Source organism: Glycine max, chromosome 18, assembly GCF_000004515.6.
Source record: "Glycine max cultivar Williams 82 chromosome 18, Glycine_max_v4.0, whole genome shotgun sequence".
NCBI lineage: Eukaryota > Viridiplantae > Streptophyta > Magnoliopsida > Fabales > Fabaceae > Glycine > Glycine max.
In genome coordinates, this window is record NC_038254.2 from 6,141,078 (window position 1) to 6,164,787 (window position 23,710).

Consider the following 23,710-nt stretch of genomic DNA (forward strand, 5'->3'; position numbering starts at 1 on the left):
TTTGTATCATCTTTACACGTATAATTCCTTAAATATAGAACAATTTATACTTGATATGTCATATCTAAAAATATAAGTTCTATCTAATCTCAATATTATTACAAGAGCGCATACTAAGTTAAGATCAATCTTCTTTACACCCTTCAAGTGACGGCGTGTGTTTGGATAATTTTGAAGAATTTAAAATTTTAAAAATTTTAATTTCTTTGACATTCTTTCATTTTTGTTTTTGTTTGACAAAGGTATATTTCTTCATGTTAAAAATTTTGTGTTCGGATTAAGTAATAAAAAAAGTTATATCTATTTTTTTTGTTACGATAAAATAAACAAAATTCTTCCATTTAAAAATTTGTATTAAATAAAACAATTAAATTTCGTTCATTTATAAAATTTAAAAGAGAGGAGAATAGGGAAGGGGGAAGAGAAGAATTTTGAAATTCTTAATTTTTAAAATAGAATTTAGAATTCTTGACTATTGATTTCTTTTTATACATTTTTTTAACTTTTAAATGATTTAAGTTTCCTTTTAAAACTATTAAATTTTAAATTTCACTTAATAAAATATCTATCGATAAATTTTAGTCAAAATAATTTTACTTTCCCTTTAAGATTACTTTCCCTTTTCTTTAAAATATTTCCAAATTCTAAAGACACCATTTTGTTAGACCTGGTCAATGGAATAACTTAAAAATAAAAAGATATTTAACCTATTTGATCTCTTTAAAATAAATTTCCAAATTTACAATTTATTGACAAAAACCTTAAGTCAAAAAAATAATCACAAATAATTTATAAGCTTAACAACTTAAAATATAAACAATTATTTGAAAATTTCAAAATAGTTCAATACAATTTGTACAATTCAACCTAATAATAAATAGAGCAATTTTATGATATCTTCAAAACATTTAAGAATTTCAACACTAGTATTATTAATAAACTCCCACTCCATTCTTTTTCTTAGTATCATGATATATCCAACTTCATTTAACTATTGTTCCAAAAACAATTGTATCAAAATTCAGATTTTTTTCTTATCATAATTCATAAGAACTCTCTATTAATAACTAATAATATAAAAAAAGATACTGGTACATACACAAAGAGACAGACATCTATAAGTACCTAGGAGGCATGTCAGAACACAGAGAGAGAGAGAGCGTTGAAAGTTACAGGAGTTTGGAAATCTCTATGTCTATGATAGTTTCCATGAGCATGCTTTAATCTTCTCTCTGGTCACATTACAAAACGTAAAACAGACACAACAACACAACACAATACAAGCTGAGTTTCGTCATCATCACCGTCTTTTGATCCACCACACTGGAAAGTTAACAACTAGAAAGCGCTTTCGTGGGCCCCTCTTACAAGCTGGACGGTAAAGATAGATAACCATGCTTTTTCCTTTTTTTTTTTGTTTTTTGTTTTGCCTTTTCTGAAGTCTTTTTCTGCACCAAACGCTGTTATCATCATTCCAATGCCATTTTACCCTCCAATATAAATGCCTCATTTTTTGCATTTGTCTTTCAGCCTTGGCTTGGCTTTTCAAATGGGAGGAATATCCAACTTTTTTGTTCTCTCTCTGTCTGTTCAACCATCACCATCAGCATTAGCATCACCTGTTAGCTCCTGAATCTGCTGTTGAGTCAAGGTATGAGTGTTTGATCTACCCTTCTGGTCAACTGAGTTTTCTTTGCTATTTGAATTTGTTTATGCTTTGTGTTTGATCGCAGTAGATCATCCTCTTTCTCTCCTTTTTGACTTGCATTGTTATTGCCTTTTGACTTTGTTTTCCCCAAGAAATGAATGGCCTTTGTGGTTGATGCTTGATGTGTTTGTTTCAGAGGCTTAAAAATGAGGACTTTGGGGTAGGCTCAGTTGTTGGTATTGACTGCTATAGTCATTTGTGGTCAGCTTTAGTGTTTTGTTGATTTTGGGAGTTAGGTGTCTGTTGGGCTAGTTTCTCCAAATATTTTCTGAAAATTTGAGGCATTTTTATTTGAGTCATTAGTTTAGATTTCCTGCTAGTGTTGGCTGTCTTCCCACTTGCCAGTAGATGCAGATGCTTTAATTTTAGAGCATGGATAATAGGGGGTGGGGGTTATAGAATGATTCAAATCTTAAAATTAAGCATCTTGCAATTCACTTGAAAAGTTATCAAGCTGATTAGTTGAATGAGATTTTTTTATATTTTTGTAAATTCTTGAGGTCTACATGGAAAAATGTGTTTATCAATTCTTTAATTATTTTTCATTCTAGTTAATTCAGCAGCAAAATGGCATAGGTTAAACCTAACAGGTGTTGCAGAAACAAAATATGCATACTTTTCATGTCTTATGTACATTCTCCTTTGGAACAGTTCATAACCAAAATAATTAAAACTTTGTGTGATCTATTTTTTTGTCTTGCATTGGTTTATTTTCTTGATAGAATTAAATTCTTAATTAGTTGCACAGCATTATGTTGAGGAATTAATAGTCAAGTGACTGACATAGTTGCATACTGATACCAAGTTCTGCAGATTATGAACACAATAGATTTGATTATTATTCTTTAAGTGCAACCTTAGCTGTTTTAGATTAATTGCATAATGGTAGCATGTGTTTGCTTACCTTGATTTATTTATTATAGCACTGCTTCTGGATTATAGATGGGCTGACAAAAAACATAAGTAATTAATGTGTGCCCCCAAGTTTCATTCTACTTTCTCTGTTTGCTTAATCCATATGGATATATCTTAAACCTTACTAGATAAGTTTTAATAATATGCTCTGAAAAGTGCAATTGTATTAGTTAAATATGTCTCAGCTTCTGAGGACTAACATAGTTTAAATCTTGGATTGCAGAATAATCTAGTGTTGAGTTATTTTGGTGGAGTATTAGAGCCATAGACACAATGCCTACTGCCACTAAAGATATGGATTTCGCATTCCAAACTGCAGGAGCAAACCCGTATCCTTACAACCATTTTCTTTCAAATTGATTTATAGTTTGTGCTAGTATGTTGAATAGGTATTAGTTATTTTACGTTCAATTTTTTTCATGCTAAAGAAAATAGAATTGGTATTAATTTCTTATGACAAAGGCACCATAACGAATAGCTGGTTAACTTGAATTAGCCCATGTCCATTGACATGGGTTTCCTCGGCCATTGGTGAATGTCTTATTGATTATGTAGAAAAAATAAAGAATAGGATAGGAAACTGGGTTCTTGTATTCTAATAATGGTATATTTTAAGAATAGTTGATAAGCAGATAAAAATCTTGACCTTGAGACTTATTTCTTGAGTTTTATTTTTAAAGATGTCTCCTAGTTCTTCCAGATTTGTGTTTTAGCTGTACATTTTTTTATAAATGTATCACATTTCTTTGTTCAAATTTCTGTTTTGTACTTAGCTTAATGTTCTTAGAGGCTTAGAAGTTTGGTGTATTGAGAACCAGCGGTTGGTTTCGGTGTCAAAGTCAAGCCATGGAAAATTCTATACTGGAAGTGCATACTTAGTCTTGAATGTAAGATATTCCTCACTTTATTTCCTCATTGATCCTTTTAAATGCATGAAGAAGTTGATGGCTATATCTCCTCAGTTAAAATCCAAAATTTCAAAGATTATCTTCGTCATCTCTTCCTAGTTTTGCTATCCCTTTTTGAAATTGAATCCATTACTTCTGGAGCCACCTTCACCATAATGATGTTTTAGCAATTCCCTGTCAGTATGAGCTTTATTTTCATCTAAATTCTTTATACATACAATTGATCCAGACCTTTTTACGTGTTTGTGAAAACAGGCAGTCTTTCCAAAAATTGGCCCTCCTCAGTATGACATACATTACTGGTTGGGAAATGAAGCCAAGAAGGTTTGTATCCTTTCTTTTTTAATTGTCTTGTCATTTCCAATAAATTTCAACTAATAAGAGACTATGTTCAAAAGAGTGTGTTCCTAACATTTTTCATAGTGATAATAATTTATTACTGTTAATTTTCTGCAAGTCAAATTTTTTAGGCTGTATATACCCTTAGTCCATTTTCCCCAATTGGTTCCTTATTCTTTTTACTCACAACGTGGTGTGGTCCTCCATTTTCCTATAACATTTCTCGTCATGTTTACTGTAATCAATTGTTCTCTTATCTGAGAAGAGAGTGAAACTGTATAGAAATGTAATTTGCCCCATTGAGGGAATGTGAAACTGTAGTGACTAAATACTAATATATAGTTCCAAGATTTCCTCAATAAAACTTGCTTGATGTGTAATTTCTGTTTATCCAAAAGCAAAATAAAGACTAAGGGTGTGTATTTGTTTATCTAAAATTTGCTTGGTGATTTAAATGTGGTTAAATAGACCAAGGAAGGTAATAGGTATAATGGAACAAATATTTATTCACCACATTTGATTTAAAAGATACATTTACAAGTGAATATAGTTTTTAAATAAGTATGAATATTGAATTGTTGACTGTGATTAAACAGAATGATCAGCATTGTTTCACAGTCAAGTAAGTGTTTACAGGTAGACTCAAGCTTGGCATCAGACAAGGCACTTGAACTGGATGCAGCCTTAGGATCGTGTAGTGTTCAATACAGGGAAATTCAAGGCCAAGAATCGCAGAAGTTTCTGTCATACTTCAGACCTTGTCTTATACCCATTGAAGGAGTGTTTACTTCAAAGCAGGGGAACCTGAATGGTGAATACCATGTCAGCCTGTATACTTGCAAGGGAGACTATGTTGTTTACGTGAAAGAAGTGAGTTGTTTCTCAAGTTTGATAATTAACTGCTTCTGTTGTCTGATAGTGTGAATCTCCTCTCCAACTATTCCTCTTGATGAAAAATTTAGATATGGACTAGAACTTATTGTGTCTCCACTCTCCACATAATACTCTGATTTTCTAATTTTTTTGAAGGGGTTTTTTTACCAAGATTTTTATGAGGGGATAGAACAATGATTGATAACTTTTTTTTTATCAGCAAAAATACTAATATATTAGATATAAACAGCAGTACAAGAGGTACTGTACAAAATACACATCAGCACCACGATATGCAGAAGTATGGTAACCTAATTCAAGTTAATTAACAAGAATTAGGCTACCAAACATCTGACTGTAAACTTGGTATATAATTACCCAATACCTATAACATACTCCCCCCCTCATTACAAAAATCATCCCTGATATTACTGGACTAGTAATGGAAAGGTAAGTCAAATCCTTTTTCTAGGTTTCTAAACCATGTCCAGCAAAGAAATATAGCATCCTTCATCAATTTGTTGCCATTGAAAACATTTGAGAAAACAATCCTATTTCTATGGTGCCAAATGCTCCTAGTTAGGGATATCCAGCAACTCTGCCAACGCTGTCTCCTGATACCCGACAGCCTGCAAGGGGAATGTTGGAGGAAATGGTGCCTCGGATTTTGCGAGAGAGGTCCCACTGCATTTATCCAAGACAACGATTCCCACCATAGCGGCATGACCTTATCACATGAAAAGAATAAATGTGTTGCATCCTCTTCAAAATTCCTGCAAAATGGATATATACTGTCATTGATTTCCACATTTCTCCGACGTAAATTGGTCTTTGTAGGCAATCTGTCCCGAATTAGTCTCCAAGCAAAGAAAGCGGCTTTAGTTGGAATTTGGAGTTCCCATAAATCATTAAAGACTCTATGCTGATTCTCATCTACCATTTCCTTAACTAGCCAATTGTACGCACTTCCCACTGAGTAACTCCCACTTGGATCTCCCCTCCAGACCCACTTGTCATGTCTGTAAGGATGAATTGTGAGCCCTTCTATATCCTCCATAAACTTGGATGCTATATCTATTTCAGCATTGAAAAATAAGTGCCTCCCCAACCTCTGACATTGTTGGTTGTCCAGCACTCTTGGACAACTTTTCTGAATGTTTTATCTTGGAATCAACAATCCAAAACCCAGAAAGGTTTCGGTCCCTAATCAACAGTTGAGGATCTCAATAGGATTGGGCAATGATCTGAAAATTTTGCTATAGTATGAACTGAGTGCTTCCTTGTCATTTACTTACCTATTCATTCGATACAAGAAATCTGTCCAGTTTGCTTTTTGCTGTCACATTTGGTCTATACCAGGTGAATTTTCTCCCTACACAAGGCACATCTTCCACCTGTAAGTTTGCTATCCATTCATTGAATTCCTGCAAACTCCTTTCATCTTGCCCTCTATGACAGGTGCCCACTCTTTCAGATGATCTTCTAATGCTGTTAAAGTGACCTAAAATGTACCATAAGCCACCCATATTTGAGTTTCTTAGCCGTCTAATTTGCTCCCACAAAATTCTCTTCTGATTCAGATCACACAGCGAGTAGATGTTGATTATATTTACTTTTTCTCCATCAGCAACCCAAATTCCTTCCAAATAAATGAAATTACAGCCAATGTGCTTCCTCTCCAATCTAAAGGTTTTTTGACTCCATAGGCATAAAATTCCACCTGCACTATTGCATGCTGGCTGCAGTTCCCAGCTAACATCCGCATCACCCCACAAGGCTTGGCATACAACCTTATCTACTTGTTCCTTCTTAGTCTCTTGTAGGCACAATATATCTATTCTTTCTCTCTTTACCATTTTTCTTATTGCTGCCCACTTCACCTCTCTCCCCAATTCCTTTATATTGTTAGGATATAATCTTCATGGGACATCCTCCCTATTTCCCAACTTTTGAACCACCTCCTTATCCCTTTCTTCTAGGCTGATCAACTTAGGCACCATTGATTCCTCCTTTTTCTGCAGATTACTGTTGATGGATCGACAAGTGCACCAATTCATCCTAAGTAGTAAAGTTAAAGCGGAAGTCCGAGTGTCGAATTCACATGGACTTTGTTTGTACTTAGGTAGATGAATATTTTATTAATAAAAGAAGTTAAAGAAAGTTGACTTGAAAAAGTTATGAGAAAAATAATAATTTAAATTGGTAGAAAATTAAATCAAATAAGAGAAGAAATTAAACAAGAATTTAAATTGATTAATTAAAGAGAAACACTACCCCTAAAACTTACCAGCAAATGAGTGATTAGGCCACAAACAATAATATTAAGCACAAGAAATAGATAGGAAGAAAAATTACAGTTGGCTGTCAGTGGGTTTCTCATTTAGCCTGCATTCCTTACATAGCCCGCTTCCCTTAATTAGTCTATTTTCCTGAATTAGTCCTGTTTTCCTTAGTTATCTCTGCTTTCTTGAATTATCCTGTTTTTTGGGCTTTATTTTACTTACTAAGCATCATTAATCCATCACTTTCAATATTCTCTGCACAAAAACTTAAATGGTGTCAATTTAATAATTATTTGCTCAAAAAGGAAGAATTAGGAGATAAAAATTACAAATTCCTATATAATTTAACCCCAAAATATACTCATAATTAACAGTTATCAATTATCAATTACTTCCAAAGTTTTTGCCATATCCCAGTTCAGTGCAACTTCCTTTACCTATTCACAGGTTGAGGATGTCTCCCCTATTACATGTTGTTCACTATTCTGTTCTTCCTATCCAGCCACTTCCTTCAGCCTGTTACCCCTCATCACTGATGATGATATATTACATATACGTGAGGCATTGGTATTTTTGTGTGTTGAATGTCCAACTTTGAGGTCAGCTGTTTTGTTAAGTCCCATTTGCTTTTTACGTCCTTTATTTCTTGAGTATACTTGCCAAGTGTGAGCTGACCCATTTGATTTAACTTCCAAGTTGTCCTTTTCTCCTGCATTTGTTCCATTGTGGTTTTGAGTAGCAAGGCCCATTAAAGGGCTTTCAGCTTCCTCAAGAGCTTGTGACCCCCTCCACTTTAATTCAAAATTTGCTAACCTGGATGGCCCCCCTTCCTGCCCAATGTTTCCATTTATGTCAGTACTCTGATTTTTATCCTTCCAAGGCCAATTCCTCTTTCCCCTTTTCTACCTTATTCCCTCCTGTCTCTTCCTCGTGATCTCTGGCTGTCGTATGTTTCGTATCCTTGCCTCTAGACTGTAGTTGTTGAGTAGGTCTGCTTATACCACGGTTAACGTTCCCTGCTGTCTCACTTTATCCGCAGCTTTCGTCCCTATGCCTGGGTTGTTGTGGTTGTTGTGTTAGCACCCATAGGGTATTCCCTTGGGTCCAAGCGTGGGGCATTGTCCGTCGGAGAATTGCTTATCACGAGCAACACCTCCCAGTTTTCCGCCTCCTCCATTTTCATTGCTGATGTTCATTGGAAACTTGCTTTCTGATGACTCATTGGCCGCGGTTAATGGCAACCCCATTTTGCTCTCATTAGAGCTAATCTCCTCTGATGACCCCATCATGCTCCTCATATGCCATTTACAGGTGTTTGGACTGTAGCATGTCTCCTTTGCCATATGAATTGTATACTCCTCCCCATTAATTGAAGCTATTACAACGTGATGAATGGTAGGGTGTCATGGTGTTTTAATTAATACCCGAGCCCTATCCAGCTGCTGAAGTTCGCCAACCTCATCATCCACCTCCACTACTTCCCCTACCGCAGGCACATTCTTCTTAATATTCTCCTTGTCCCATGCGTGTAGTGGGATTCCCCAACACTGAATCCACACCAGTCTATATCCCGTCCTCATGCTTGGGTTCTATTTCTCCAACGAGAAGAATAAGGTCATTCCATTCACAGCTCCCTTCCTACACATTTCTTTAGCTCTTGTATCAGTGAGTCCCAACAATAATACCATATCATCACCTAGGTATTTAGGAGTGATATCTTCTCCTCCAACCCACATGATTTGATCTTCCATTTTATCGAATAGCACCAAGTTCCTTAATCTTCCAACCCACGCATTATAGTACCATTTATTTTCCTCTATGGGTATACTCGGCTGCAGCGTCGAATGAGAGATTGATCTCGTTGGAGTCACATGCCTTGGAAAACATCTCCTCTCCATGTTGTTGTTTCCTTTCGCGTACGAGACTGGGGATTGCATTCGTTGTGGATGTTGCTTTAGTAGTCCTCTGTTCTTGAACGTGTGTTCTGTTTCCTTTTTGCCTTGTTGCTGCTCATCCTCTGCTACCTTGTCCATGACTAACCCTACCTTGTGCTTCATGTCTATGATAGATTTGTCGTTTATCACTGGCTCCCTTCCATGCTTTGGGAGATTGGCATGCAGTTTCAAATCCCCAATAACCATGTTGTCCAACTGACATTCAAGCATCCCCACTTCCTCCACTCCCTTGAATCTAACAAAGCCATACTTCCGACCACTTCTGTTTTTTTTCTTCGCAATGAAGACCTCTCTCACATCCTCCCATTTCTTAAAATTCAAACCACAGATCCTTCTCACCCATCTCCTTTGGAAATCTTGTGAAATAGAAGGAGCGAACGTCCGGTGCATCCCTCCAATTTGTCCTTCCGTGTTCCTGTAGTTGTGCCGCCAATGTCACCGCTGATTGTTGGCCATACCTATTCTCAGTGTAGTTACATCGGGATCCCTCTCTCACCCACACTATGTTTCTCTCTCTCACCCACTCTTTGTTTCTTTCTCTCTCTCATCTCCCTGTTTTTTCAGAATACTAGTCAAGGTGCCTTGCTGCATTCCCTGACCCACAAGGTTTCTTGGTATGCATCTTTCCCCACTCCTTTAAGATCTTCAATCCTTTTCTGCATTTGAAGTAAAGATATAAAGTTTGGAGGAAACTCTACATCCTTCACATATCAAAAGGAAACATGTCACTCCTAAGACATACATGCAACCAAGTAATTCAAGGGATGATTGATAGCTTTAGATGATAATATTAATGATCATACCGAGCTTATACATGTTGGTTTCCAGACATCTTTGCTTTCAGAATATCTGTTGCTTGACTTTTCACATGCATTTGTTATAATACTTTGCCTACATGTCTTTATGTTTAACTGGAATTTGATTAGTATAACTTGTCTAATCAAATATGTATTCGTTAGGTGCCATTTCTGAGGTCATCGTTGAATCATGAAGATGTATTCATTCTTGACACTGCCTTAAAAATCTTCCTCTTCAGTGGGTGCAACTCTACCATTCAAGAAAGAGCCAAAGCTTTGGAGGTTGTTCAGTATATCAAGGAGAATAAGCATGGTGGAAAATGCGAAGTGGCAACAATAGGTTTGAATATCCACTACTTTTTTTTGGTACTTATTCCTGTTTTGTGAGGGAAAGATGTTGCAAATTATAATTGTAATATTGTTGTAGAGGATGGAAAATTTGTTGGTGATTCTGATGTGGGTGAATTCTGGAGTTTATTTGGTGGTTATGCTCCCATTCCTCGAGATTCGCCTTCTGTTCAGGAATCTGAGGCTCCTCCTGTAAAGCTATTTTGGTGAGGTTCATACATCTGTGTGCATAATGTTTGTGTGTTGATGAACCATACTTGCAGAACCTTATTTCTATGTTGAACATACAAGTTTGTTTTGGATCAATAATTAACCGATTCATATTGATAGTTCAATAGTCAACTTAATAGCATCACAGTTTATTGACTAACCCGAATTATTTTATTAGTTGGTTTAAATGGAAGGCATTATGCTTCAGGGACGTGTGAAGGAGAAATAGTAAAAATGAACTTTGCTTACTTCAAGAAATGTTAGTCTTAGCTAAAGAGTGGTTGTTTTCACATCTCAACAGGATAAATTTACAGGGAAAACTTTGTGAAACTGGAAGCAATGCTTTCAGCAAAGAAATGCTTGAGACAGACAAGTGTTATATGTTGGACTGTGATGGTGAGATTTTTGTCTGGATGGGAAGGCAGACTTTATTGACAGAAAGAAGAACAACAATCAGAGCTGTAGAAGTAAATACTCTCTTGAAGTTTCCTTTTGTTTCATAGAAACTGAACTTCAGTATATCCTAACTTCCTAATGCATGTTGTCAATTGTGCTTGTCCACAAGCATTGCATTGAGGGCATTGCCTGTGCTCACTATTATGTCCATTTACTAGGAATTTGTCAGAAATGAAGGCAGATCAAACAAGACTCATTTGACATTTTTATCAGAAGGATTGGAAAGTACCATCTTTCGGTCTTACTTTACTAATTGGCCTAAAACAGTGGAGCCTAGGCTTTATGAGGAAGGCAAAGAAAAAGTGGCAGGTTTAGTATCTTAAACATATTACTTGTGTTTAAGAAGTGTGCAATTAGTGTGTCTTCTATTACTCTTTTCTTTATATTTGTTTTTTCTGCCTCAGCCATATTCAAGCACCAGGGTTATGAGGTGAAAGAGCTTCCTGAAGAAGACAATGAGCCATCTATAGATTGCAGTGGCACAATAAAAGTATCTTCTTGCTCATAACCTGGCTGTTTCTTGTTGTCCAGTGATTATATTTATCTTTCCCTGTGTTGTCTGTTAACTGAATACTGCAATTTCAGGTTTGGCGGGTGGATGGTGATGAATTGTCCCTTCTTTCAGTTGCAGAACTGACAAAGCTTTACAGTGGAGATTGCTATATAGTACAGTATACATTTCTGGGAAATGGAAGGGATGAGACACTATTTTATGCTTGGCTTGGCTCCAAATGTGTAATGGTAGGCACTAGTCAAGGTTTTCTGTCTTCCACTTGGTAGTTTTTTAACTTGTAATTCTTACAAATGGATTAAACTGTCATTTAAGATCATAACTACACAAATCAAGCTTTTTCCCACTAGGTGAAGCTGATTGCATGGATCAAAACAACCCGTTCAACATGTTTGTTGTGCATCATATCTATACACAAATCATTGACCTGTAAACACTTCTTAATGATTTCTACTATATTGTTTTCTTGGTCTCCCTCTATCTCTAATAATATGGCTTTCTCTATTTTATCTAGTCATTATAGGTCTTCTCCATGCATGCCCAAATCACTTAAATCAAGACTATACCATTTTTTCTACAATGTGTTACTCTAAGGTCCCCAAATTTCTCTCTAATTCATTTATTCCTTTTTGGGTTAAAGTGTGGTGTCAAGTTTCCTTATGTGGTTGCTCATGACTCATTAGTGTAAATCTCCCCAGTGTTTACTCCCCTCAATTGTCCAACAATTGGTATCAGATCTGATGGTTCGACTTGGTGACCTGCTCAGACGAGTAAGATGGCGAAAATGGATCCTTAGTCTGGAGATCCCTTGTATCGAAAGTCTTCCTGGTGGTGGGTCCCATGGGTGGAGCGGCGGTGCAAGTACCTAGAGCATGTGGGCTCTAATGGCTACCATGAAATACTCGTGGATGATAATGACTTTCACTCGAGGGGAAGGCTATCATGTGGAAGAGACTCACACTTGAAGAGAAAATTGTTGGAATACAAGTGTGAGGTGAAGTCCCACATTGAGTAAAAGTGAAAAAGTTGAGTACCATATAAATGAGGAGTAGACCCATAAACTTGAGCCTTAAGGTTTTGAGTTAAAGTGTGGTGTCAATATATTATGTTTATATTCTCTTTTTGTGTTTCTAACGACCAACATCCATTCAATTCCATATTACAGTGCAAGTTTTATAGCTGTGGGGTAAAATTTTCTTATAAGCTTGGGCCTTTCCTTTTTGTCATAGATAACAATTAAGACACTCCTCCAGTTTACCCTGCTTGATTCTTATGGTTTACATCCCTCTTTATTTCTCCATCGTTTTGTATGATGGGCCCAAGATGCTTAAACTGATTTACTTGTGGTAAGGTACAGTCTCTAAGATTCATTTACAAGATAAGATCACTGTGCCTCTTGCAAAACTTATATATTTCCTATACCCTGTCTTTTACTTAAACAAAAGTAAGCTAGTCTCCACATCTATATCTTCCCATTTATTTTCTCTATCGGCTCTCCAACTCGGACTATATCATCCTAAAATGCATGCACTGAGGCACTGACTCTTACATATGCTCAGCAAGCACATCCAAGACCAGAGCAAAATGCTAGGAGCTCAAAATTGACCCTTAACAGAATTTAGCTAATCCTTTGACAACCCTTAATGCAAAGCTATAGTTGTATGAAAAACTGTTATGATCAGAAAAGTATAATAGGATAGTCTAATATCCTCTGTTTAGATTACTGACCATGGCATCTTACTTAGTATTGAAATTTATAGAAAAAAATTGTAAATCATTTCCAGAAGTTATCTAAAATTCTCAAATCTGTCTTTTCCATGTTGTACTCAGTTCTTCAACTTCTGCAACAATGATAAACTTTTAATCTCATCTTTTTGAAATAGGCTTAGTTGCTGGTAATAGTTCCTAACACAAATTGCCCTTTGGTTCTATAATTTTGGCCTGCAGGAGGATAAAGCAGCTGCCATTTCCCACATGAGTACTATGGCCGATTCAATCAGAACTAATCCTGTTATGGTTAGTGCGGTTCTTGCTCTGCTAACTCTTTCATCATGTGCTGATTGAATGTGTACAATAATCATATTATAGTTTTGGGAAATATGTTTACAATTTTTATCACTCAACAGGTGCGAGTTCCCTATTGCTACATTCTGCATCTTGAGTACATTCATATAAAAGACATATAAGTTTCCTGCATATTACTATGCCTAATATATTCAATGTACATCGAATGTCTGTTCAGGCTCAAATCCATGAGGGTAAGGAACCAGCTCAGTTTTTCTCAATACTTCAGAGATTAATCATATTGAAGGTATGTTCCCAATAGAATCTCATTTTTAAGTTGTGTTTAATATTAAAAAAAAAGTCACAAAGTCACGAGCTCCAAATTCTTCATTTTTTCCTCTTGTAAGGGGGGAAACAGTTCAGGATATAGGAAGTTTATAGAAGAAAAAGGTATAGTGGATGAAACATACAATGAAAACCTGGTTGCTTTGTTTCGGGTACAAGGTACAAGTCCAGATAATATGCAGGCCATCCAAGTTGATCAAGTAAGTTTCAATGATTCTGACTTTATCCATAGTGGAGCCCTTTTTAATATATCTTATCTCTAATTACCAGAAAAATGGATAGCAATTATCAAGGCTTTCAAGCATAGCTATTGAATCCTTTTTTATCTTCTAAATTTCATTACTAACTATTTCAATATCTTGTTCATATTGAATATGGACTAAAATACTAGGCACTTAAGTCCAACCTATTGTGCTGTATTAATGCTGGTCTATTGGCTGATATATATGTTGGCTGGAACCAAAATAAAATTATAATCAGAATAATTATTTTTCCATCTGTTGTGCTCGAAACGGTAACTTTGAAACACACTTTGTTTGTATCCTGTTTTATTTTTTATGTATAATTTTATATTTTTTGTTTGCATGTAATGACCATGTATTTTAAATTGTTATAGGTTTCAACCTCCCTGAATTCATCCTATTGCTACATTCTGCAAAGTAAAGCATCTATCTATACTTGGATTGGGAGCCTATCTTCAGCTAGAGACCATAATCTCCTTGATAGAATGGTGGAACTATCTAATGTATGTCATTGCAATTGACATATGGTGTTGGAAATGTTTATCTAAATGACAGTCACCGCAAAGGAAGCATTTAATAATGAGTTTTCATTTGGATTTATATTAAATTATAAGACAGTTCATTACTGCCTTCTATTTGAAATATTTCTTCTAGTGGTGTTAACTTGTATCTCATTCCTTGATGCAATCTGCAGCCAACATGGCTACCTGTTTCTGTGAGGGAAGGGAATGAGCCTGATATTTTCTGGGATGCTCTCAGTGGAAAAGCAGAGTATCCAAAGGGCAAAGAAATTCAAGGATTCATAGATGACCCACATTTGTTTGCATTAAAAATAACGAGAGGTAAGAAAAGCACCCTTTTAAGAAAAGTAATCTAGATCTCACTTGGTTTAGAACTATCCTGGGTGAAATGACAGGGAAAGCATGTCTAATTGATGGTTCTGTTTCTCACGCTCATTTGTTGGAATTTCAACTCAGGAGACTTCAAGGTATATTTCTTCTACAATTTGAATCTGATCATGTCACATGTAATAAATAATTATATGAATACCTAATATTATTGCTGAGGAAGACTGAGATAAAACTCACCATGAATAGCATCTCTAACAAGAGAAGTGCTAGCAACACACTCTCTAATAACTCCTCTTGACACACACTAGTGGGACCTACAAAAAATTGTGATTTTCAATAAATTTCAGCCAATCATAAAGATTATGTTGTTATCATTTCTTTTCTAACAATCATTAAAACTATCTGATTGAAATGCAAATAGAATCATTAGAACTAAGGTCTTTTTTTTTTCCTCATAAAATCTATGAACTTTGTTTTTGTTAAAAAATTATTGTGCGCGCAAGCGCATACATACACACATTATTTTAATGTGATTAATGATGGCCTTGATATAATATTTCAGGTCAAAGAGATATACAACTATACACAGGATGACTTAATAACTGAAGATGTTTTATTGCTTGATTGCCAAAGAGAGATTTATGTGTGGGTTGGTTTACATTCGGCTGTCAAATCAAAACAAGAAGCTCTTAATCTTGGCCTGGTATCTATATTGAACTCACTGATAGCTTTTACGCTAATTGTCACACCATGATGTTTTCACACATACACATTTGAATCAATATGTCATTTCACTTTTATATGGTCTTCATTTAGTCATTCCTTTTCAATACTTCGCTCACATTTGAATTCTCACCATTAACATATGTTATAATTACTTTGTACTTCTACTATTTATTTTTTCTTGCATGAGTGGATCTCAACCACAGCCCCTAGAACTCTTTGCCAATGCATCCAAGTGCTTCATGAAAATGCCTCTATACTATACAAGGAGTCATTGTTTATACATCTAATTCTTGAAGAGCCAAGTTTGATAGTTGTTTCTCCATTATTCATTATTCACTAATTATTTGACAGTCTCATCTTAGGAACTAGTTCTTATTCATCTATAAAATGAGTCATGTGATCAAACTCTACGGTTTTAATGTTACATGGACTTACTGTTTCATGCCATATGTTTTTCTTAAAATGGAAATTGTAATGAGCAGAAATTTCTGGAAATGGATGTCCTTGTTGAAGGCCTATCCCTGAACATCCCTATTTATATTGTAACGGAAGGTCATGAGCCACCTTTTTTCACTCGTTTCTTTTCATGGGATCACTCAAAAGAAAATGTAAGTCTTCTCCCTTCAAAGTTATAAATATTGATCATAATACTATGATGACTTATTTTAGGAAGTTCTCAACTTTTCATTGGGAGAGTGGTGGAGCATTATAGGGACTTGAGGCCATCCCCTGCCCCCACCTTCCCCAAAAATACAGATTGATTGCCGAACTCTGCAAGAAAATTGTTATATATACCGATGTTGATTTGCCTTTCAAAAAAAATACCGATGTTGATTTACCTATAAATGTAGTTTTCTGTTATCATTTTCATTTATTCTCTTATGTACATAATGCTTTCTTCTGCATGCCTGTTTTTTAAACTCAGATAATTTATATTCTGGCAAGTAGATACAATTTTGCATTTATTATGTACAACTTTATTCAAAGAATTGGATGTACAGTAAAAGAGGAAGTTTTGAAATTTGACACAGGACATGGAAACTTGTTTGTCTCTTTATGCTTTGATGAAAATGTCACAGATATATAATTCCATGTTTTTTATATCCTATGATGGCAAATAAATTATTTGTTTGAATGACCCTACTCTGTTTTTCAAGTGTTGCAAGATACTCGTTCTGTTCTCATTGTTCTTGTTTTCCACTTATATTCTAGGCTGTTTCTGTTTCTTATGAATTCGGCCACATATTTGTGCTCTTCTGCTGGAAATGTATATAATTAGTTTAACATGTTAAGTGAAGTTTAATTTGATATGATTTTGTATTCCTGAGTAATGGGAATATTTAAGATTGTTTGCTACCTTCTCCTTCCTTTCTTTCAACATGCTATACTACATACAAGAAATTTTGAGGGGGATTTGGCACCTTTCTTGCATTACATGCCTTGATTGTATTTGTCACCCATCTTATAAACTATTTTGAATGAATTGTTGTAGATTTTTGGTAACTCATTCGAGAGAAAGCTTGCAATTCTGAAAGGAAAACCAAAATCTCTAGAGGTACGTGACTTGGTAGTATTAGAGTTATTATACTGATTTTTCTGGAAGGTTTGGGTCTTGTTATGATAACTTAAATAATAATTTCAGAATGTTTTCAGCTCTGATCCTTTACTTTGTCTTTGTCTTCTTTTTCTTTATTCAGGGACATAATAGAACCCCATTGAAAGCAAACTCCAGGCCTTCTACTCCTGATGGTCACGGAAGCATTTCTGTTTTCTCCAATGGACGTGGAAGAAGTAGTTCACCTATACCTAGTAGTGCAGGCTCAGATCTTAGGCAATCAGGTGATAGGAGTCTTTCTAGCTCTACTCCAGTTGTCAAGAAGCTCTTCGAAGGATCTCCTTCCCAGAGTAGTGCTGGTAATAAGAATCCCTCTCATCAATTAATGATGTGAAATTTATTTAGTTGGATAGTTAGTCAATATGTCAATGCGTTCCTCTTTACTACTCTAAAGTTTGTATAGTTGGATAATGGATATCATATCCCCCCGTTCTTTAATTTGATGAATTACTACTCAAATGTCCAACATATTCCCCCAAATTATAGTGAAGGCCAGTCAATGATCCTGTTCAATAAAGTTTAGGCTGAAATTTGAACCACTAAAAAATTGGAAAGGAATGCGAAGTACTCAAGTGTCACAATATAGTATTATGCCATTTCTCTTATATTCATTCAATTTTTCATCCTTTTTCTTGCTATTTTTTCTCACTGTTTTTTCTGTATCCTAGGAAAAACAATGCCACAGTCTGGTTCTCCAGCAACAGAACTGAGCTCATCTGATGAGACCGCGAGTTTCCCTCAGAAGGATAGAAATGTGGATGGTGAGAATACGGCAATATACCCCTATGAGCGCCTGAGAGTGGTTTCTGCTAATCCAGTAACTGGCATCGATTTGACAAAAAGAGAGGTACTGTCTGAACTCACTCAACAGTCTTGCTAGGCATCTTCACCTTACTTTTTCTTGGTCTTGGAGGATCAATTTGAAAGGCCATTTAATGAATTTGTCTATATATTATGCTGAACTTTTATTATGAGCTATAGATAGGCATTCACTCTTTTCCTGATAGAAAATTGACTGGAATCTACACATTGTGATGAATCTAGGTATATTTATCTAATGAAGAGTTCCGCGAGAAGTTTGGAATGCCAAAATCTGCTTTCTATAAGCTTCCTAGATGGAAACAAAACAAACTGAAGATGTCTCTGGATCTATTTTAGAGCAAGGCCAACTAATGGCTGTGTTTTGTTTTGTGGCACTGTATTACAACATTTTAGGATGATACAAATTTTACCTCATTTGTGTATTAAGTGTTTGAGCTTGAGCTGCTCCCCTTTTTGTGAAATACGAGTCATATAGTATTTGACCAACTTACTACATATTTATCTTTTCATTTGATCTCATAATGTAATATTATGAAGAGGATGCTTTTGGCGCATGCAAGTGGAATTATGTTCTGTTTTTTGCTTGAAAGAAAAACATAGTATAGAGTTTTTCTTCCAAATGCTCAAACAAACTTGTAGTAGAGTTGAAAATCTTTCACAGGGTTGATTGAATATGTGTTATGATAAGGGGAAAAAAAGGCTGCCAGGATTCATTAGTGCATGTATTTAAACAAAGGATGTGCATATTGTTAGATTTCATCTTAAAACCAATTGGCATTAAGTTAAGTTGCCCAACAGGTATATAAGCTGCACTTCAAGGATTGAGGCAGCCGATGTGGGACTTGGGTATTTTCCAATACACCCCCTTCACGCCCAGTACTTATTGGGCTTGGTGCGTGAACCACAAATGGTGGGTGCTCGTCGCAGCGGAAGCGAAGGCGAGGTCCCAGGGTCAGAGCCCGCTCTGATACCATGTTAGATTTCATCTTAAAACCAATTGGCATTAAGTGAAGTTGCCCAACAGGTATATAAGCTGCACTCTAAGGATTGAGGCAGCCGATGTGGGACTTGGGTATTTCCCAATACATATGTGAAAGATAGACTATGTATATCATGCATGTTCAGCTTGGTTACAAAGGAGTTCCAAGCTGTTGGATTGAATGATCCCAACTTGTAGTTTCTCTCGAATTAGATGACCGTCCGGTTCTATATACTTGGTTCTCATGAAAAGTTGGATTGTGGACAACTTGAATTGCTGAGAGATTATCACAATATAGGAAAACTGGACGATTAATGAATAATCATATTTTGATAGTTTTGATTGTAACATCCCAATTTTTCGTAAATAAATTTAAAAAGCTTTTTAGTAATAAATAAATAAATAAATAAATAAATATAGAGCAAATAATAGGCTGAGTACCCTAGGTATAAATAGTTATGTTAAGTCAGCTGCCTCCTTTTGGCCTCATTTTCGTTTTTCCCCTTCTCCTCTCAAAACCCTTTCTTTTTCCCGCAGCCCACCAAACCAGTCTCAGAAAAACGACGATCTCGAACCCGTTCACCGTTGGATCGTCGTGAAATTTGAGTATCATGTTCGCAACACAATTCCAAGCATTCTCACCGTTGGGAATTTCGATATCATGTCTGAACTGAGAGAAAAACCCTTCGCATTGTAGCCTTTTTCTTTCCCGCAGAAACCCAGAGCTGTCTTGGTAAAACTACGATCCCGGTTTCGTTAACCGTTGGATTATTGTGAAATTTGGATATGTTGTTCAAAATTCAATTCCGCACGCTTCCACCGTTGGGATTTGCGAGATAATATTCGTGGAGGGAGAAAAAGGAATCGTATGAAGACAGTACAAGTGGAGGTTTCAATTTCTTATCCGTCTCTCTGACATTTGGAAATTCTATCGGAGCAGTCGGATGAATAATTGAAAGAATTTCCGGGAACCGCTAGAGATGTTGCTATCGCTGGCTGAAGACACGTGAGCCCGCTTAGAGGTAAGGGATGAGTTTATCGCAATTGGGGATTAGAATGAACATGTGTAGGGATCCTTAGAAGATTAAATTGGGGTTTTATTTTGAAATGTTTATTAAATTGCAATTTTTCCTTTATGATTATAAATAAAATATTGATGTCCTAATGAAAATTTCTTGATAAATTGTGTTATTGATATTTGTATATTTCGACCTATGATTTTGATATAATTGTGTAATATTATTTAAGGGGTTTTAGTCCTAATGTTGTGATAGTCTTTTATATAAATTGTTATATTGAGGATATGAAATGATGATTCAAATTGTGAGTATGTGATGAATTGTAGAAGAACATGTTGCTGTGAGATTATAATATTGTTATTGAGATTGAGTATAAGTGTAAAGTTCAACATGTGTTAATTTGTGAGATACGTGTAAACATGTGATGGTGAATTGTGATACTATGAGATGTGAAATTGTGAATGAGTTCTAGTTGTGGATAAGTGTGTAATTAACACTTGATGTGAAATTACTTGTGTTGTAAGCTATGAATTGTACAATAACCCGACCAGCGTTATCTTGAGAAAAGCGTTGATGCGCAGTGTTAAAGAGAAAATGTAGGTTTCCTATTTAGGAACCAGTGTTAAATTGTAGCGCAATTGTGTTGAACGTGTTTAAAACACGAGTGTAAGGTTGTGGGTATTGTATAATTCATGAGCAGTGTCTGCATGTAAAAAAAAAATTATTTTAGGGGTTGGACCTGAATCAGGAGGGAGAGGCCCTGACGTACTCTTCGGAGTGTAGGCCTTGGGGGTCACCGGGTTTGAGTGCTCCTTTAAGCCTATGTTGATCCCATAAGGTTGGAGCATTCTCGCAAAACATCGTGACCCTGACTGGTCTCCCTATGATCTTACTTAGTGAGAGTGACCTGACAAACCCATTGTGTGGTGTGTCTTGTTATGTACTCCTAAGCGCCCCAGGGTGGTTTTTCACTGACATGGTACCACATTGCATATAGAATTGAGTCTTAGCATAACTATTGCATATGCTTGCTAATTGATGTGTTATTATATCTTGATCGAAGTGTGGGATTCTTGTGTAATGTGATTGATAATTGAAAAGTGAATTTTGAATGACGAAGTGGTGAAGTTACGTGAGCTATGTTTAAGCAAGTGGTATCTCATTTATATAATATGTATATTTAATTGTCTTGTTTCTCTATTAGCTAGGAATGTGATAACTCACTCCCTGTGTGTTGTTGTGTTTGGATCTTGTGATGATCTTGAACTTGTGTTCGGGGGAGCAGATGAATGGGTGGATGACTATGAAGAACCTCATGCTAGAGAACACGGGAACACCACGCTCTGATAGGATGTGACATTAGGATATAGGTTCTATATTAATTGTATGAGACTTATATGACTTTCTTTGAGTCGAGATGACTTTATTATTTATTTGGACAAGTTTGAATATGATGTAGAAAAAAGTGAATGTGAGCCTTTTACTCATTTGAAAAGTTTGTATTTAAAAATGTTTTAAAAATACTTTTAATTAATATTTGAATTTTTATTCCTTTATTAATATATATGTGAGGGGTAGAGGGTGTCACATTGATCCCAAGAGGGTGAGCCCTGGTGCAGCGGTAAAGTTGTGCCTTGGTGACTTGTTGGTCATGGGTTCGAATCCGGAAACAGTCTCTTTGCATATGCAAGGGTAAGACTGCGTACAACATCCCTCCCCCATACCTTCGCATAGCGAAGAGCCTCTGGGCAATGGGGTACGATAAAAAAAAAATATATCCCAAATAAATAAATAAGGGTAGAAGTCAGTTTAAAGCACCAAATTCTACAGGCTTCTTTTAAGCCATATATATAAAGAGACTTTTGTAGTTTGCAAATTGATTGTCATAGGTTGCTTTAAATCCTTGAGGAATTGGTAATGTAGATCTCTTCATATAGGTCAGCATATAAGAAGGCCGATTATGAGTTTCTGTAAGGGTCAAGACAAATTTCACAGTTGTGATTTTTACCATGGGAGATTTTTTTTTTCTTTTTCATTTTTTGCATAGTCCCTTCATTCGAGTTGAGTAAATCTTTTGGTCACAAGTCTGGCCTTTTATCTTGCGATAATACCACCGAATTTTGTTTGATTTTGCATATCCATTTACAAATTATAACTTTCTTGTTGGGAGGCAATTAAGTTGATGATAGTCAAGTATTGTTTTTAAGGCCTAATCCTTGACAGGCCTCCTAGCATATCCCGCTTGAATATTAATTACAAAGTTTGAGTATGATGTTACAGGTCAATTTTTAAGGCCTAACCCTTGACAGGTCGCCTAGCATATTTCCACCTTTATAGGCTTTTAAGTAGGAAAAAAAAACATACTTAAAGATTTTAAAATGGGTCAGGTCAAGTTTTTTTTTTTTTTTTTTTTATCATAGGTCAAGTTGAAAATAATAGTACATGCATGTCAAGTAATAAGCTAAGATTGGGTCTTGAATATTTTAAAAAGTCAGACCTATTTAAGAAAAATATTATTCAATTCAATTTACTTACATTGTTATCCACACATGTTTTCTTCCCTTTCATTTCCCTTTTCCTTTCCTCCTCTAAGCTCCACTATTTCCTTCTAAATCGGTAGTTAAGAAATTTTTACCCTCCTTGACTTTTAGCAAGATAATTAATGCCAATGTGTATTAGATCTCATAACCGAACCCCACACAACTAAAAAAAAAAAAACAATTCCATCTGAAAAAAAGGAATAAATTCTCAACAAAAAGTTCAGGGTGACTTCTCCTTACTGCCACACGGCTCAATATTGTGGTTTTGTGAAACATATCCTAACGGGTTGTGTTTGAGTCTAATTGGTGACCGTCACAGGTGATTGTGTCAGGTGGTTAATTATTGTGATATGTGAGCATGAATGGTGATCTATAGTATCAAAGTTTGGCACATTGAAGTGCAATACGATCTTGGTGCTATGAATTTTTAGGTGGTAATTGGTGTGATGGTTTATGAGTTGCACCATGGGTCAACTCTTTAGTGAAAATTAAAATAAAAAAATAATAATGCAACCATTATAAACCCTTTAAGCGGGTCAGATCATGTAAGTAGGTTCTCAGCCTTGGTTAATTAGAGCTTCAATTAGGTTGAACCAAGCCTTAAAAATTAGACTTTCACAGTTGAACAAACCAAGCTTAAGTTTTGAAATGCTTATTTCATTTTAAAGTTTTAGATAGGTCTATTTCATACTTAAGCATTTATTTTATATTATTATTTAATTTAAGATTTAAATATTTGTAGTCCCATAAATAAGCCATTTTTCTCTTTTAGACAATGTAAATTATATATATATATATATATATATATATATATATATATATATATATATATATATATATATATATATATTGTTTTTGGTTCCAACTAACATGACGCTTATTAACATTAACAATTGTTAGCTAGCTACGTTAAGGACCAACGAAAATAAAAATATTTTAGGATTTTTTTTAAATCATAAAAGACTAAAAAAAAAAAATAGTAAATTATGGAATCAAAAGTATATGTAAACTTTATTCAATAGTATAGTTTTTTATATTTTAAATTAAATATTTTTATTTGAATTTGTACATCATAATATGTACTGAAATATTAATGTTAGATGTTGATTTTTTTGTTGAATAATCTTAAATGTTAATACCATAAAAAATGAATAAAATTGTATTGTACGTGGATAAAATAAGAACATGAAAGTTACTGAAGCGTCGATACTCAATCCATTTAAATAGGGTCATGCAATGATGCCCAAATTAATATGACATTGACA

At 35.2% G+C, this 23,710-nt stretch overlaps 1 protein-coding gene across 2 annotated transcripts; it reads left to right on the top strand.

The window, feature by feature from the left end:
* The first annotated feature begins 1,146 nt into the window (after positions 1-1,146).
* Positions 1,147-18,527, top strand: LOC100787896 (villin-1). 2 transcript variants are annotated; one of them, XM_006602041.4, is made up of 24 exons: positions 1,147-1,378; positions 1,531-1,651; positions 2,847-2,952; positions 3,411-3,510; positions 3,787-3,855; positions 4,507-4,740; positions 9,940-10,117; positions 10,205-10,331; positions 10,637-10,802; positions 10,950-11,100; positions 11,196-11,281; positions 11,377-11,532; positions 13,250-13,318; positions 13,545-13,613; positions 13,714-13,851; positions 14,268-14,396; positions 14,588-14,735; positions 14,871-14,881; positions 15,307-15,447; positions 15,953-16,078; positions 16,963-17,025; positions 17,168-17,384; positions 17,754-17,932; positions 18,130-18,527. In XM_006602041.4, exons 3-24 carry the CDS (start codon positions 2,897-2,899, stop codon positions 18,241-18,243), a joined length of 2,727 nt encoding a protein of 908 aa, XP_006602104.1. In that variant the 5' UTR covers positions 1,147-1,378; positions 1,531-1,651; positions 2,847-2,896; the 3' UTR covers positions 18,244-18,527. The 2 variants fall into 2 exon arrangements, with proteins under 2 accessions (XP_006602104.1, XP_006602105.1); XM_006602042.4 differs by lacking the exons at positions 1,147-1,378; positions 1,531-1,651 and adding an exon at positions 1,704-1,868.
* Positions 18,528-23,710: the final 5,183 nt, after the last annotated feature.

Bases quoted from the DNA above. Each gene is read 5' to 3' on its own strand.
- LOC100787896 (XM_006602041.4), top strand. From the start codon at position 2,897: ATGCCTACTGCCACTAAAGATATGGATTTCGCATTCCAAACTGCAGGA. The intron at 10,332-10,636 runs GTGAGGTTCATA...ACATCTCAACAG, and splicing joins CCTCCTGTAAAGCTATTTTG to GATAAATTTACAGGGAAAAC. The intron at 11,282-11,376 runs GTATCTTCTTGC...CTGCAATTTCAG, and splicing joins ATTGCAGTGGCACAATAAAA to GTTTGGCGGGTGGATGGTGA.